The 17679-nt window shown below is 46.9% G+C and overlaps 1 protein-coding gene across 7 annotated transcripts in view; it reads right to left on the minus strand.

Moving 5' to 3' along the window:
* Window positions 1–17679, minus strand: part of PARP4 (poly(ADP-ribose) polymerase family member 4) — a 2748946-nt gene that overhangs the window by 1378372 nt on the left and 1352895 nt on the right. For all 7 annotated transcript variants that reach the window (XM_069639202.1, XM_069639198.1, XM_069639200.1 and 4 more), the window contains exon 24: window positions 16216–16403. In XM_069639202.1, coding sequence (XP_069495303.1) covers window positions 16216–16403 — 188 coding nt within the window. The remainder of the gene's footprint in view (window positions 1–16215; window positions 16404–17679) is intronic.

The raw sequence follows: 17679 nt of genomic DNA on the forward strand, positions 1-17679 counted from the left end.
AGAGACATTCTCTGGGGAAAATTAAAAACCCTCTGGATGCCCCTAAGTTTGCTATCTAAATTCACCTTCATCTACACTCTCGGGTACAGATTAGGTTGAACATGGATGGCCTTCTTTCGGGTCCTTTGGAAATCGTTAATGGACTAAGACAGGGATGTCTTTTTGCCCCGACATTGTTTAACCTATATGTTTCGGAAGTGGGAATCTGTTTGGATAAAAGTTCTTTTATTCCTCCGAAAATTGGCACTACCCCCATTCCCTGGGTAGCATATGCCGATGACTTCCTTCTCATGGACCAGTCCCCTAAAGGTTTACAACATATGATTATTGCCTTTTATGAATACACGGCAGTAAATCATCTTAAAATAAATCCAAGTAAAATGATTATTGTTACTCTTTCTTACAAGAACCCAAAGAAAAGTGGGAAGGTTCACTCCTGGTGGTTGAATAATGAAAAATTGAAGGTCCACTCGGCAATAATGTACCTTGGTTTCCCGATCCTGAATAGAAATAATCAAGGGTTGTATCGAGAGCACCTGCAATCTAAAAGCAATCCGCTGATAGCATAACAAAAAAAAAAAAATAAGATTCAAAATTTGGCAAATTTTCCATCTTGCCATTGCTTCGTTATTTTAGGCTAAAAGTTTCCCCTAAAATGGTTTATGGTGTAGAAATCTTTCCCGATGCCATAATGATAGAAATTGCAAAAATAGAATCGAAGGTATTAAAGGGATGCATGTGTTGGCTACCGAAATCCATTCCTGTGGAAGTTCTACATTATGAGCTGGGACTTCTTACCTGGAATTTCTGGATAAAGTGGCGTAGGCTATCTCTTTATAGAAGACTAGTGTATGATTCAGGCGATAATCTATACAGAATTCTAGGCCAAGGACTTAACGCTGGTACGTGTGGACTTGACCGATTGATTAAATTGAACATCTCAAGTAAGGAAACCCTTTCGAAGTTGGGGCTGGATACTGATACCTTGGTTAAAAATCCTGTCTATGTGAAAAAAACTGCTTCAATGTGTAGACTGGTCTAACACCATCTCCAAGGTGGCCAACTCAAAATTATATTCTCATCTAATAACCCATTAGAAAGCTTTTGGGGAGGTTGAGCCATATCTCCAAAAATATCCAGGTCGTGCTCCCCGTAACGAGATTATGCGTTTTCGTTTTAATGTTTGTAATACATGCAAAGTTATGGAGATTCGGACTAGAAACATACATAGAGAGACAACTACCATTGAATTTCTTTGCAGGTTCTGTCATGTGCCGGGAGAGGAAGAAACTATATATCACCTTCTTTTAGAATGTAATCCGTTAATGGCAGCACAAATCAAATATTTTGTAAATTCAATAGATCAAGGGCTAACTGAAACTCTAGGGTGGGAAATTATGCATGGCTGTAGTATATATTTGAAGATGGCTGTTCGATTTTTGAAAGATGTCTGCCAAATTCTTTGAATATCATCTGAATATGCAATTGAAATTGTTATGTCACTATTACCTAGATGACAGTGTTTGTATTATAATACTGTAATTTTCACATGCTTTTAGATGTCAAAAATGTTCTTTTTTTTATCATTTTCTAGATTGTATTTGAATATTAACAATTGTTGTAAATTTTGTAAAGGTTTAATTAAACCATCTACAAAGAAAACATTTTTTAAAAAAATGGTGTATCCACCTGGGTAAATCGGGCTTAGCCGGGAGCCCTTGTTTCATACATATGGTATTCGATAAACAAAGATTGTGTTCATTGCTCTGTTGACCATATCCCAGAAAGGCTGTGTGACTGAGCATTCCTACCAGATGTGCCTCCAAGATTTCAGTTACCCATATCCCCTCCAGCATAACATGGATATGGCTGGATATCTGTGCAGTTTTCCGATGGTGAGATGCCATTGAACCATTATCTTAACCCACATCTCCTGAATCTGGATGGCACGCACATGTTTGGGTAGATCTGCCTACAGCTGAGACCACTGCTCCCCTCTAGCGGATGCCCCACTGCAGACTCTCATTGAGCCATGCAAGGCCATCCCTGGTTCTACAGCCCATCTGCTACAATCCTATACAATGCGCCTACCAAGTGTTTATCTCCTGTGTCGGTTGTGACTTACTTTTCAAAGGGAGTGAGTTCCCTGGTGGCCGCGGACATGAATGATGGATTCAAAAGCCAGTGTCTCAGCTGAGAATATCGGTATCCCTCCCCCAATCCTAGCCCAAAGTCCTGTTTGCATTGGTCAAAGGATTTGATATCCTGGCCTTTGAACAAGTCCCGCAGTTTGTGACACCCAGCCACTTCCCACCAAGTAGTGAAAGCCCCCTTTTCCTTCCCCGGAGTAAACTGTGGGTTCCTAAACAAGGGTGTCAGCGCAGAGGGGAAAGTGGTCAAGGTCACCCTCCAAACCAAGGCATCCTATGAGTCTCCTACCAGGGCCGTTATTTGAAATAAATGCATATTTGCAGGCCCATCCCCCTTAGGTTGCCAGAGTACTTCCTCCAATGGTGGGATGAGGAAGTACTCTCGCAACTTTGTCCATCTGGCGCCAGATTTTCGTGTGGTTGCCCGTGAACCATTCCCGAACCACTCTTATTTGAGCAACGAGGTGGAAGTTTGGTGCCACAACCCTCCCTTGCTTTTGGGGGACAATGGTAGTTGCATAGCTACTAGGTCTGTTATGGTTCCAGATAAATGACCCCACTTGTTTTTGAGGGGTCCTAAAGAAACCCTGGGGAATCGCCATTGGTAGGACCATGAAATGATCTAAGAACTTAGGCAAAACAACCATTTTAAGAACGTTGATCTTCCCCAACCAAGATACAGACATGGGTCCCCAGTCAGCCAACAACCAGTGCACTTTCTCCACCATTGGGGGGTAATTACCCCGGTATAGAGAATCCAGCGAGCCAGTGATTTGTACCCCCAGGTACTTGATGCTGTCTCCAGCTCATCTATAAGGTACTGAACCCTGCAGCTCCTGGACTTTGGCTGATGAAGTAAACAAATTTAGCAATTCTGACTTGTGGGCATAAATATTTAGCCCTGCGACTGCCCCAAAGAGACTAGGTTCCCTCGAAATCCCTGGGTGTGTTCTGTCAGGCTGCGTAATCAAGAGGTTCATGTAATTGGTGAACGCTGTGACTTTATGCTCTTCGCCTCAAAAGAGGATCCATCCTGAAGTCCAAAGATGCCCTGATTCTACCCAAAAGATAGCGTATAAAAGCAGGGAAAGCGGACATCCCTGCTTGTTGACTCTTGAAACCCAATTCCCCTGGGCGAAGTGTCTGTTAATTGCCAGGTGCAGGCAGGGCGTGTGATAATTAGCACTGATCACTGAATGAAATTTAGACCCAAACCCCATAACCTCCAATACGTGGGAAAGACCTGGTCGAATGCCTTCTCGGCGTCCAACGCTAGCATCAATGTGGGGGTTCTGGATTTGTTGACCTTTTCTATCAAGTGGCACACCCGTTGGATGTTGACAAAGGTCTGTCTTTGTCTAATAAATCATGACTGGTCGGGATTGATCAATTTGGGGAGGAGTTTATCCAGGCACAAAGAGAACACCTGGGTGTACATTTTCACATCAAGGTTGATAAGGGCTATCGGGCGATACGAGCCACATAGTGTGACATCTTTACCAGGTTTAGGGACTACCACTGTGGCTTCTTCCATTGATGGGGTGATGTGCCCAGCTGTACTAAAGGAATTGAAAAGTAGGATTAGACGCGGGATCAGCGTCTCCTGAAAGGTCTTCTAAAAGATCACCGGGAAGCCATCCAGGCCCAGGGCCTTTCCCAGCAGTAAGGCCACAATCGCCACCCTTACTTCCTCAGGAGTAATGTAGTAATGTTCTCATAAAGTTCTTCCCTTTCCTGGGGAGTGATCTTAGATAGGGGGCACTGGGGAAGGTACTCTGAGCTCAATCATCAGGGGAGTCAGATGAGTAAAAAGAGGTGCAGTAGTCCATAAATGTAGATAGTATGCCGGGTAGAGAGATGCTATCCACTTCCTTCCCAGTCTTGATTTTGAGAATCGTCATTGATTACTCTTTTTCCTAACCTGTCTCGCTGGAAGGCGATCCGCCTTGTTTGCTTTGATGTAGTACCTTTGCTGGAGGCAGAGTAGCGAGCGCTCTGCAGACCTGATCTGCAAAACATCCAGTTGACCCTGTGCACTCCCCCTGTTATCCGTCATCTTGGCTATTATTTGTTTGAGTTTAGTCTCCAGCTCCTCTTGCAAAATGCCTAATTGTTTGTCCCTCTGGCATTTCTTTGCAATAAGCTCACCCCTCATGGTGGCCTTAAATGCGTCCCACAAAACATGGTGTGGCACACTCTCAGTCGCATCATGTGCAAAGAATTCCACTATCTTGGCCTTTAGGTCCTCAGATATGACCCTATCCTTGAGAAGGTGGCTAGGAAACTTCCACCGCCACAAGCTGGGTATGCTACTCCCTATATGTATGGCTATAGTTATGGGTGTATGATCTGTATGCAATCGCCTCTAGCTCCACCCATGTTACCTGTCCCAGAGGTGTACCAGAGAGCCAGCCTTAATCTATCCTTTAAAAAAAATATATGTTTATTATGTTTTTCAATCGTCATAGCAGTACAATATCATGTTCGACATATTACTTTGCATATTCATCACCCCCCCCCACCCTTGCCCAATATCCCAGCTGAACCCTACTTTAAACTGTAACCACGGCTAAAACCCACTGGATAATCATAGACATTCCCTTTCCCTTGATGATTATTGTCCTCTACTGAACACTTAACAACCTCTCCCATCTCCCAAATCCGTCCCCTCTCCAGTCATATCTAGCCTCTCCGGGAATTCAGAGAGGTTTATCATCGGGTGAGATAAACAGAGTATGTACTAAGGCATTCCAGGCTATAATGTCATCTGAGCTTTCTTTCCTCCCCATTTGGATTGCGTCATACCACACTGTGGCTTCTGCCATAGACCAACGTTTGAGATCTTCCCACCATCTATCTATTTTCGGACCATCGCAAGACTTCCATGCCATGGCGATCCTCCTTTGTGCTAGTACCCAGGCCAGAGCTATCATTCTACTTTCCGGCTCTGCCCACTTGGGACGCACAAACACCCAGAGGAGGCAAGCTTCAGGCGTCCATTCACATGTTTATGCCACCTTTTCTCAAGCTTAATTCCATATTTTGCCAAGACACCTGAACTACTGGGCAGGTCTAGACCATGTGTGCAATTACAGCCCTACGTGCCCCTCATCTCGGGCACCCCCTTTCATCTGATCCCGGGAAACATGAGAATAGCTGTGGCATCAATTATGCTCTATAAAGTATGTAAAATTGTGTCGATTTAAGTCTGGCATTTCGCGAGACCTTCTTTGGGTACAACCGCGCTCTGGATCATTCTGCTCCTGTAAGCTCTTTGCCCACCTCGGATTCCCATGTGCTCTTCCCTCTGATTATGTCCTTGAATAACGCCTCTAGGAGCCCCTGCTATAGCCTAGACACTCCATGTCCACCCTCTGACACATCATACAACAGCCCTAGTACACTATTCTCTTCACACAGGCTCGGAAAGTCTGGATATTTCCTTTTAACCTCATATAATAGACTGGAGTATGCGAAGAACTGTCCTTTGTGTATCCCAAATGCTTCTTCTAACTGCCGGAACGCCAAGAGGTTGTCTGAGGAGAGCAGGCCTCCAATGGTCAATTATGCCTTTCCCTTCCCAGTGCGAGCTACTCAACGCCAAGTCTTCTTTATTCTCCCAGTGAATGGCTGCCAAGGGTATGTGGGGAGAGAGTTCCTTAAGCTTCAGTATTGTCTTGGTCCTGGCCCATATCTGCTTACCCAGCCGCAAAAGTCCCAGGGGATCTATAATCCTATCTCTCTTCAACCGTAACACTTCCTTCAGTAGATACGGGCCTACTCTAGCGCTCAGGAGAGCATGTTCAATTGCCACCCTGCCACATGTAGTAGCTGACCTGCCAAACAATAGAGTTCGAAGTGTGGGAGGCGCAATCCTCTGTCAGTACAAAATTATCTAGAGCCACCCTTCTTCTGCCTCCTCCCCATATGAAACCTCTTAGTGTCGAAGTCAGGTCTTTGAAAATGGACTTCGTTATAAGATACAGAATGTTCACAAAGTGGTATAATAGGCGGGGAGGGTAACCATTTTCAGCAGTGCTATCCTATCAATTACCGATAGGTGTAGCTTCCCCCAGAACTTGATAGAGGTTTCTAATGTAGATATTTCCTTTAATGTATTGTGCTGATGAGGGTCTCATATTGTGATGAATGTGAACCCCTAGGTACCTAAATGTATCGACTTTCCGCTGCAATCCCAGACACAGAAGTCGCTCTTTCTTCATCCCGAGCCACCCTGCGAGTGGAAATATGCAGGACTTAGTCATACTAATCAAGATCTCTGATAACTCAGCCGAATTCACCATTACTTCTAGATATAACTCCAAGTTCTCTTTCGGGTGATTTATGTATAGCAGCATATCATCTGTATAAATCAATATAACATGGTTGTTTTGCTTTTCTGACACGTGTAATGACTCCAGAGCTACTCACCCTATTACACGGACCAAAAGTTCTTAGACTCAGGAAGGCAATAATACACATCTGAACCAACAATTAGAATACAATTGGCTCTTTACAGGCCCTTTATTCACACTCAATAAGCATACAGATAACTTTTGGAATAAATGCAATTGGTTATACATGCAATTGGTTATACATAAACAGATAAGCAAGGATGGTTGTAAAAGGGTCTACATCACCGTTCCTGCAGTTGCAGGAGAAAACTTAATCTCAGCCACGACAACACTACCCAGGCCCGAGGAAGGTAGGCAGAGATATCACACATACTAACGGGGTCTGGAGCGGAGCGTTCTCCCTCTCAGCGAAACTTCATTACCCGGAGTTCCAATTCTCTGTCTACCATCAGGATACCTCTCTTCTTATGGGGGACAAATCCCCACCCCTCCTAGGTTGCAAAACTGTCCCCGGCCGAAGAACAGACAGCAAGCATGGGAGGCAAAGAACAGAAAAATCCAGACAGTAGTGGAAAAACACAGTTTGTCTCCCACACGCTCGTTCCCAGCACCCCTTATCAATGCACCTTCACATCTCTGACTCCCTTCCCGGCTCGTCCTTGAGCGAACAATACAGCAACTATCCTTCATAGAGAGCTCCTCTGTTTCATAATATAATATTGCAGCCATTGTAGAATTCATGTCTGCCTTCTAACTGAGCTCACAGAAACTTAAGACTTTCATTGAGGTTTGGAAGTGAATGTCCAAAATGGCTGCGCACCAGCGCCATATACTAGCTCATTTTTTGCACAGGTATTACAATGGTGCATACCATCCACATAAAGCCCTGTGTCTTTGAATATCCTCCTCAGAAATAGCCTGGGGTTCTAGGGCCAAGATATATAGCATGGGGGATAAGGGCAGCCCTGTTTTGTGCCCCTTTGTATCGGGAACTGCTCTAATAGGAATATACTGGTTCATACTAGTGCCACCGGGCTGGAATAGAGCATCTGGATGCACCTCATTAACCCCTCTCCTATCCAAAAGCGTCTCAGATATGCGAACAACCATTCCCACCTGACAGAGTCAAAAGCTTTTATGGCATTCAGTGCCACGACTGCACATCCTTCTGGCCAGTCTTGCGTCCTGTCAATTATTGCATGCAACCTTCTTAGGTTTTCAGTTGTTGCCCTCCCCGGGACATAGACAGTATGGTCTGGGTTTATCAGCGTCCCAACCAGCCTTTTCAGTCTCTCTGCTAAGACTGGCGTGAGGATCTTAGTGATAAGTGGTCAGTGATTGATGAGTGATATTGGACAATATGATTTGCAAAATTTCCCTTCATTGCCCGGTTTTAGAATTGGGATTATGATGGACTCTTCCATACTGTGGGGTAATTTCCCCACTTGATATGCCTTTTCAAGAGTTTGAAGTAATTTTGGTGCTACCTTATCTATAAATTCCCCATAAAACTCTGCCAGTAGGCCATCCCCCCTGGTGTTTTGGGCATGGGTAGTATGGTTATTATCTCCCATAATTCTTCTATCGTGAGCGGTGCCTCTAGCACATCTCGTTGTTCCGTACTTAGTGTGGGCAGACCGATCTCAGCTGGGGTCTCATCAATACCCTGCTCTCTACTATCTCCTGAGTCCTTATGAAGGCGTCAGTAGAAAGTTCAAAATATCTCATTGATTTCTTTTTACAATCTCCAGGTTTCCCCACATTCATCTATTATTTCAATAATCCCTTCTCGGGCATCTATGCCTCTGGACAACCAGGTTAACCTACCGGTCTTATCGCCTTGCCCGTGCAACATTTCCTAGTATTTTGCGTAATTATATCTCCCAACTCTCTCCAATGTTCGGAACATTCCTTCCTGAGTCCAATAAGCTTCACTTCTGTCCCCATTCTCCCGACATTGGAGCTCTCTATCTGCTTAATCTCAGCTTCTGTGCCCGCCAACTTGCACTCCAGCTGGCTTCAAATCCTTCCGGCCTTCGCTATGGCTTCCCTTCTCACCACTACCTTAAAGGCATCCCACACAATTCCCTCCTCATGGACACTAACCTCATTAAAGCCGAAATATTCATCTATCTGCTGAGCTAATTCTTCCCTGAACTATCCATCCTGTAAGGTCTCCACCCACAGTTTCCAGGTCGGTATCAGGGCAGGTTGATTACTAAGTACCCACTCGACTAGTGGTCCGAAAGAGTCCTCTCTTTGTATGAAGCTCCTACACATTCCCTGAGCTGGTCAATTCCTGTAAGGAAGTAGTATATTCGTGTGTATATCTTATGCATGCTCAAGTAGAATGAGAATACTCTCCTAGGTCCTTTCAGCCATCTCCAGACCTCTTGTAATTCTAGGTCCTCCATAAGCTTTTGCAGGACCTTGGTTGGGGGGTGGGGGAGCGATATGCATTTCCCGTCGGACCTGTCCAGACTCGGATCAATTGTGCAGTTAAAGTCCCCGCCCCAGATCCATGTCATACTTCTGAAGGGGGCCAATCTTGCATAGAGGGATCGGAAAAAAGCAGCTGTGCTATGATTGGGTGCATAAATATTGATTAGACAGACCTCCTTCCTATCTAGGAACCCATGTACCAGTACCACTCTCCCTTCAGTAGCCGTGTGAACTCCCACTTTCTAAAAGGGTACCATAGGGGCCACCCAGATAAGAACCCCTCTCGCATAATGAGAATAGACCGATACAAACCCTTTCCCTCCCCGCTTTATTAATTTTTTAGACTGTTTACCAGGTGTGTGGTGCGTCTCCTGTAGTAAAGCTATCTGGATTCCTTTGCGACGCAAGTATGTTGCCACTCTTACTCTTTTAATAATGTTATGCAATCCACGTGACGTTCCAGGAAGTGATTCTAAGCCTCTCAGCTATCAGGTTCACCTGTGTCCTCCACTACTGTACACATCCTATCAGAGAGCACAGAGACCTTATCAGGCCATCTCACCAACTCATGGGTATCTGCCATACATTTATTCTTTAGTTGAATTAAGCTGTGTTGTAACGGAAACTAACCTTCCCAAACATGAACATGAACAAACTGCCCACCAGAACCTTCCTGTGGAGGCTCAACCACCATTTGTACCCTATAGCCCTCGGGATCTGGTGGCCGAGTACTACTCGGTACTCTAAATACTCCTAAAGAACGGAGAAAGACTGAACATCCAAACCTATGGGGGGAGACTTGTGGATAGGGGTACCCCATACCACCCCAGCGAGGTCAAACCATGGATATTCAAGTCACTTCTCTAGATTCTTGAACTTCCCTAAACCTTTGTGCTTAGACTACAATCTCTTTGCTATCTCTCCACCGTAAACCCCCATAATAGTGCTCTGGCCAATATCTTGAAGGAGCATGTTTTCTATGTATGTGGTAGGGTCCCTGCCTTCTGCCCCCTCAGGTAGCCCCAGAATCCGGATGTTGCTTCTTCTGGCTCACCCCGCCGCATCTTCAGCCCGATCCTGTAGCAATCGTATCTTTGTCTTCAGCTCTTGGACTGTCTCTTATAGTTCCTTAGTGGAGGCTGAGAAGTATTCTAGTTTCTTCTCAGTGTCCCCCACCTTGCCTGCTAGATTGCACACATACTGTTGTAAGAGGCCTACATGGCTCTTCACTTGTGGGGTCTCCATTGACGCTCTCAAGGCTGCAATTGTTTCTAGAATTCTGTTAGCACTGTCTAGCGGAAGCTTCCGGCCATTTCCTCTCAATTGATCAACAATGTCTCTGGAGTCCTGCTTCTGTTCACATTTCTTGGCAAACTCCTCCATTGAAGTTTGTTTCAACTGCACAGAGGACTTCTTTCTCCCTCCTTCTTTCATTGGTCCCCTGTGTGTGCTGCAGGTTTTGCCCTGTGTAACTTAACTGAGGGCACGACTTCCTTATATTCCTCTGAGGGCGTGTAGCTCATTTTAGGTCTGTCCACACACCACTCGTCGTTACCCTGCTGCCAACAGACTATCATGCTGCAATTGTGGACGGTATCAGTTGTGCTTGCAAGACGGCACGGTGGTCTCCTGCCTCTGCTCCAGTATTTTAGCAATGAGCGCTTGCCCCCAAGTGTCCCAGCATGCATATGTTTTCACTGGGTATTTGAAGTATGGGGATCAGCGCCACCCTGATATGTGATGAATGGGGGGCACGGGGCAATCATACCTTCATTACCCCCGATAAAATGGCATCTGAGCTTACAGTCCTTTTGCCGCCATCAAATTTAGTCTCTTGATCTGTGTTCACTTTGTGCCCTGCCAATTCAACTTTGTACATCTATACATCAACAAGCAGTGTCTCTGTTGCCCTGCCACCTTTATCCAAAATATTGGGTGTCCACGAGTCAGCGTGTTTCGTCATGCACTGCTGTATACATGACTGACTGTTAGTTCTGGCGCTGTTCTCCCTCCGTCAGGCAGAGTCACTAGATATGTGGGGGATGCTTCAGAGCAATCGAGCCTCCCGACACCTCCCGATAAGCTACTCTATGTTTCGTCATTGTCTAGCTGTGAACTGCACCCCGCCGTCCCCTCATAGCAGTCCCGTTGTGCTCTCAGTATTGGGTGCTCGCAGTTCTGTGCCTTCGCTTACCTTCTTTCCAAGTTTCACCACTGGTGCCCTGCTCCTGCAGTCTGTCAGATATTCCAGACGAGCACTCTGCTGTTGGGTCTACGATAATAGACCATCCGACTAGCTGATCACCCTGGAAGGGCACAGTGATCCGTCCGGACAGCGTACGATCGGTTCTAGGAGGGCTGGTCCACTGTCCTTGCACTCAGCAGGGTGCGCCTGCCATTTTGGTAACAACAAGCGCCGGCTCTTCACTGTAGCTTTTTGCTTCGTATGGACGCCTATGACTCCCAATCAGGGTTCAGAGAGCTCTGTTACAAGATCGCTGCTTCCTCACATCGCAGCTGGCCATGTCCACCAGGCGTAATATATCCTTGAGAAAGATCTGTGAACATGAGAGTAGAATGTGTAATGTTTCCGCCCCACACCCCTAAGTTCCCTCCAGCAGTCTGCCAAAGCCAATTGGGCCATGAGCTCCTTCAATGCAACAGAAGGCATCCCTGATTATGAAACACCCTCGCGCTCCTGTCCGCCCGTGGGTCCCACACCAGGTTGAAATTTCCCACAAGTATTAAGCACCCTGTGGCGAACCTCTCCAGTTTGGTCAGCGTTGCCCATATGAACCCATCTTGCCCCGTGTTGGGTGCTGTAAGGAACTCATGGTGACAACAGTAAAGACAGACAAGTGATTACAGTTCCAGAGTGTTTATTAAACTGTAAATGCAGGGTGGAAAAACACTGAACCTAAACCTAAATTTAAGATGGGAGCAAACGTCGACCACCAAATAAAAAATAAGGCAGTCCATGTGGCGTCTTGTCAAAGTTAAAAGCCTGTACCAAGAAAAACCTATTGCGAATTCCTTACAACTAATTACAGAAAGAGTGTGGGATAGGGTATTCAAAATAAGGAAGAAAGTGTTCACAAATAATAAGTCAGGATGAAATTGCCTCAATGTCTCCCTTCCCCATGTTTTTAGCACCGGACAAGGTGGGACTTTGGAGCACAGCACACACTCGAGCATTCCCAGCACAAGCTAACAGTTCTGTATCAGCTATCAGGTTCTTCGATGGTTTAGTCTCTTTATAATGAAAAGTCTCTCGCCTTTGAGGCCTGATGCTCTCAACAAACACAAACAAAGTTTTGTTCTACGAACACTTTGGGTGATGGCTTCACACCCGGGTCCCCCTCTTCTGGGCGCAGACTCCACAGAAGTCGTATTCAACAAATTAACAAGACAGTTCCATTCTCAGTGAACTTTGGGTGGTAACTTTCCACCCCTCGATCTCCCTCGGCCGGGCTTGGACCCCAGATGACAAGGGGGACACTGCCCTTCCCCTTGTCTTGCAATTCTTCTCGCTTTCACAAAACTTAATGTCTTCTTAAACAGGTTTTCGGCCTTTGCCCCTGGTTTTCGACTTCCCTCTGCCAGGTTCACTCTCTACGATTTTTGTAAACACACTGTTCATGTACTTATCTTCACCATGCAGGATTCACTTCCCTATTCTCTATCGGTCAAAGACTTTTGACGGTACAGAGGATTTTACAAGACCCCTGTATGACCACTTTGACCGTTCTTCCCACGGTCTTCTGGTTACGGTAGTCTTTACCGTTGGGTAAATTTCCGCTGAGAATTTCCTGCGTGAACACCCATGTGGTGCTGGACTCCTATGTATCCAATTTCCCCCCTCCTTCATTAATAGTATTCTTTTGCTTCTCAAATTTCAACTTAGCCTTTGGCTACTTCATTCAACACAGTTCGGTTTCTTATCAACACTCCCCTTGATTCACCAGCTGTGATGAACAGCGTGGCTTTCTTTTGCCTCAGAGTCAAGGTTGGTACCACAGAGACAAGCGTTTCTCCCCGGCTTGGCAATCAGCGGAGGAGGGTCTTGTGTACCATTGACGTCTGGTGCAATACACGCTGGCTATTGTTTGCAGATTTATCATTCCCTCTGCGGAGGTTCCACGACCCTTGGTCTCAAATGACAAGGTTGACTCTCTCCTTGTCTCCCTCTCGGTTTGTGCCTACTCTTGAACTGCCATGTTGAGTTAGCTCCTACGTCGTGCGGTCTTGCCTTGCTCGTTCTGTGCTCTTGTGCTCCACCTTTTATCCCTGTAGGGAAGGGAAAGGGCCGGCAGGTGTGTGTGATTCTGGTCAATTGCCTGACCCAGGTATTGGGACACATCAGGTAAACGGCTCTGGTGTTAGTCCGTTGTCTTTTGTGTTGTGCGAAAGTGTTCATGTGGAAAAAGGGGGTGGGGGAGTGTTTTGGAATATCCTAAGTGGTAGGATGAGGAAAAGGTGTTGAAAGAAGGGGATACCGCGTCTCGCCGGTCAGTGTCCCACTCACACTCCCCAAGGACCCCCCATCCAGGTGATCCTCCCTCACTGGACCACCCCCAGGAACTGGATCCAATAGGGATGGCTGTGCTCTGGCCACCTGGATGACAGATCCCCGGGGACTAGCGAGGGAGACACTGTAAGGTTTCTCCCAGTGCATGAATTGCTGCTATTGTGTATGTTCCCCTCTCCCAATGGAAGGAGACCACCAGATACCTACCCTCAGTGTCCCCCTCCGTATCCAACTCTGCTAAATCTCGAATGGCTATTAACCCCCCTGCCCTCCCCCGCCATCTCCTGGGCGTTGGATAGAAACAGATGTACCCCTTGAGTTTCAACTTGTGCTTGTCCCGACACTGAATATGCGTTTCCTGAAGAGCTACAATTCCTAGCTTCCCCGTGCCCAAGAACTACTCCACCTTCCTTCTGTTGACCGGGGAGTTACGCCTCCTGACATTCAAGGTGGTAATATGAAGCACTTCTCCACTACCCATACTCTGCATGCAGCAAGGCTATTACTGTCGCTGAATGTCCACTTCTGGGGTCCCCTATCCCTTCCCCTGCCCCTCTCCCATTGCCCCCTTCCTAAGGCCCCTTCAAGCCCCCACTCTGGTGGGGCTCAACCTGCCTCTAGCTCCCCCCAGCCCTACATCCCAGGTGTTGAGCCCTTGTAGTAACCCAGAGTAAACCTGTGCGGGTCTCCCTAGACCCATGTAACCAAACCAAGATGCAATTCACCTCCCACTCCTCCCCCCCGGTGCCTCCCGCCTATCTTCCTCCCTTAGGTGGCTTAATACCTAGGGCAGGTTGTCATCCCATCTTTCCCTCAGCGTGGTGGATCCTTGTCGGTGGCTGGATGGGGACCATCTGCTCCCTCCCCCTTATCAGGAGATTTAACCAGGCTGCACAGAGCCCATTTTTTGGAGCCCTTTGCCTGGACCTTTGTCCACTCCAACAGTTTCCATTTGAGAGGTTCTCTCAACTGTCTCCATTCTTGACAGGGATACCCCTCCTCTTCCATCTTCAAAACCTTCAAGCCTTCCTCACAGGTGGTGACCCGATGTTGGTTCCCTGCTCATTCAAATAGTAGACCAATGGGAAAGGTCCACTGGTAGCGTACATCTCAGCCCACGCCAGGAACCGGACCAGCGGTCCCTTCAGCCGTCGCTTCACCAGGGTGGCCTGTGCTAAGTCCTGAAATAACTGGAGCTCTGAGCACCTTATCTTTCACTGGCTCCGCCATATCTTCCAGCACCTCTTCTGCTAGGGGCCCCTCTTCACTTGCTGTGGATGATTCTCCATCCTTTTGCCAAAGTCTTTGCAAGTTGCCCTCCTGGAACTTTTCTAGCTTATTTGGGGCCGATTGTGAGTCCTTATCCTTGTTCTTAGACATTGATGTGGCAGATTTGGCTGGAGGGAGACCCAGTCCCCTCCTCTTACCCTGGGTACCCTGTTGCTCTCTTTGATCCCCACCTGGCAACTGCTTCAGGAGCTTAGTGGTGCCCTCACTTGGTCACTTCTTGTGTCTGCCCCTTTCTGGATTTCAGGGTGTGTTGCTCCCCACCACCCCTGTACAGATGGGCCAGCAGTTGTTTTCCTCCTCAGGTCTCCCAGGCGATGCTCCCAATCTCTTCTGTGCACACCTCAAGTGCAGATAGCTCCCTGTTCTCCAGACCTTCTCCTGCCGCACTATAGTTTGGCCAAGGGGGGCAAGGTTTATCTCTGTTCCGTGTCTCTGTTGCTAAGGTCCCTTCATGTACAATGCTCACCCTGCATTGAAAAGGGCTCTGAGCATATTGACTTGGGGGGGCTTGCCCCAATGGCCCAGACCAAGTCTGACTTTATTGGGCAGCAGCTGCCTTCACAACGGTTCCTCTTCCAGCTCTTCCCTTCAAGATGATGGCTGATGGCCCCCCTGCAGCACCTTCCTGCTCCTCACTGTGTGATTACCTTGCACTGGAGTGAACTGCCTGGGCGAGCATGCCATCACCCACTCATGCTCCCTTTTAGGATCAGGGATGCCCGCTGCTTTATTGTGCGACGATCCTGGGAAGCGCCGTGCCCCTCAGGAATGCCGTTCCTGATCTATGGCCCCTCTTGCACCTCCTGCCAGCACTGCAGCTCCTCCGGCGCTTCGGATTAGTGGGGGAGAGGGACCCCACCGCCCCCTCTCAGCGAGCGAGCGCCTGTCAATGGTCTCTTGGCTGCCTTCCCTCACCCTGGGCAACGCAACACCAGCGCCCCCAGTTCTCTGTTGTCTGGGAAGAGGAAGCCCCCTCCCCGCCTCCACGGGCGGTCAACCTCACTTCATTCTGTGCCCTTAGGGGAGCTTCTCTTGTTTGGCGTCTGCTTGCCTGCCTCTTCACCCGGCCCGCGCTGACAGCCAGGACAGTACCTCGGGGCTCCACTCTCCGTGGGATAACAGGCCCCGGATCAATTATTGTTGCCAAATAGCCAGTATTCCAAGCTCAGCTGCTGTTCCCCTGCTCCTTCTTGGACGGTATCTCTGCCTGGGGAAGACTTTATTACAAATTCTTTATTGTATTAGGCACCGGGGTTGGTGGGGAGATCTCTACGGTTAAGCAGCTCTCCATTTGGCGGCCTTCTTGGAGTCGTCAAATTTTATTTTGTAATCAAATTTTACCTGACAAGGAAGCACTCAGTTTACAAGACATTAAAATCATTGGAGGTAAATAAGGAGAGTATATGAACACAAATGGATGCGAGGACATCGCACTTTCTGCAACACTTACCCGACACCACATGTGAACAGTCGTGTGTGCTTGACATTGTTTTTTATAATCTGGAAAGTTCTTGTTTCATCCTGAATGTGCCCATCAGATATAAGAACAATGCTGCGCACTCCTTTGGATGGTGGTAACAAACTTAAATAGTGCAAAGGCTTCCAGAAATCAGTGTTCCCCATGGTTGGTTTGGCAGACTGAAATAGAAAGCCAGGATTACAAACTGAATTATAAATAAATTCCTATTCTTCATAACAAAAAGAGGTACATTGTTTTTGTCAAATCTGTAGATTCATTGTTCACTGGTAGTTGAATATTTGGGTATCCGTAGAAATGACCAAATGCAAAAAAATTAGGTAGAAATTATTTGGAATAGAATATTAGCATGGTTTATTTTAATCATTTTCCAATTCATCATGCATTGACCCAGGGAAACTGGTAGGGGAAAGGAACAAAGTTGTAAATAAAAGCATGCAATACTCCACAATCAAAACAAAACTGCTTTACTTTGATATTAATACAGTCAGTGGTACTAATGTTCCATTCTGAATATGTATTTCATTGTCAAGTCATGGTATGGCTCATCTTGGCTGTTAACGGCTCGAATCCCTTAATAATGCCCAGAGCAATTTTCATATCCTGTCTACCAAGATCTGATGCAATCCCAAAAGTCAGAACTGTGTCCTTCAGCATGGATGTATCACAGTTCACACAGTGCTGGTGCTGTCTCTGGGTAAGGTAATCTTTTTTTGTTTTTAAATCTTTATTGTGCAATTGTTTAAAATACAAACCTTAAAGGATAGTTCCGGGATTTTTTTTTTATTGTCCCTACGGTTCGGCCATGTGTTTTTAAGCATAAATCGGTAGATCGTAGAAAACTTTCCTATGGACCTTACCCGACTTTTCGTCCATTAACGCACTCGAAATCAGCCGCCATTTTCTAATAATCCTATCATTTCCCCCCCATCGCCCTGGCTCACCTGCTTTTGCGGCACTAAATCAAATCCCCCGCCCCTGAGCCTGACATCAGCAGACGCGTACCGCCCATTTCCCAACGCCAAAGCACGTTTCGTGTCAACAATCGCTGCGCCTCAGCTAATGAAGTGTCGCCATGGAAATGGCAGGACGCCTCTTTCCTCTATAAGTATAAACACACCGTTTCACAACACACAGCAGCAGATTTTCGATTCCATTACTCTCTCTGTGTTACTTTGAGTATTCTGTGACTCGTTTCTGTGCTCTGGTCAGCTACCTTCGCCGCTTCTAGGCCTTGTGAACACCTGTACCATCTCTGTAAATTATTTTACTTTCTTTACCACACAATGGCTACAATAATGCCGTATAGTTACGAGCCCGAGTACACCGAGCAAGAACTACTGGAAAGGCAAGCACGTGAAAACGATGGGGATTCGGACGGCAGTTGGGAGGACCAGTCAACGGATGAAGAGCCTGGACCATGTCGCATGGACGGCG

Source organism: Ambystoma mexicanum, chromosome 7q, assembly GCF_040938575.1.
Source record: "Ambystoma mexicanum isolate Mex_15411 chromosome 7q, UKY_AmexF1_1, whole genome shotgun sequence".
Taxonomy (NCBI): Eukaryota; Metazoa; Chordata; class Amphibia; order Caudata; family Ambystomatidae; genus Ambystoma; species Ambystoma mexicanum.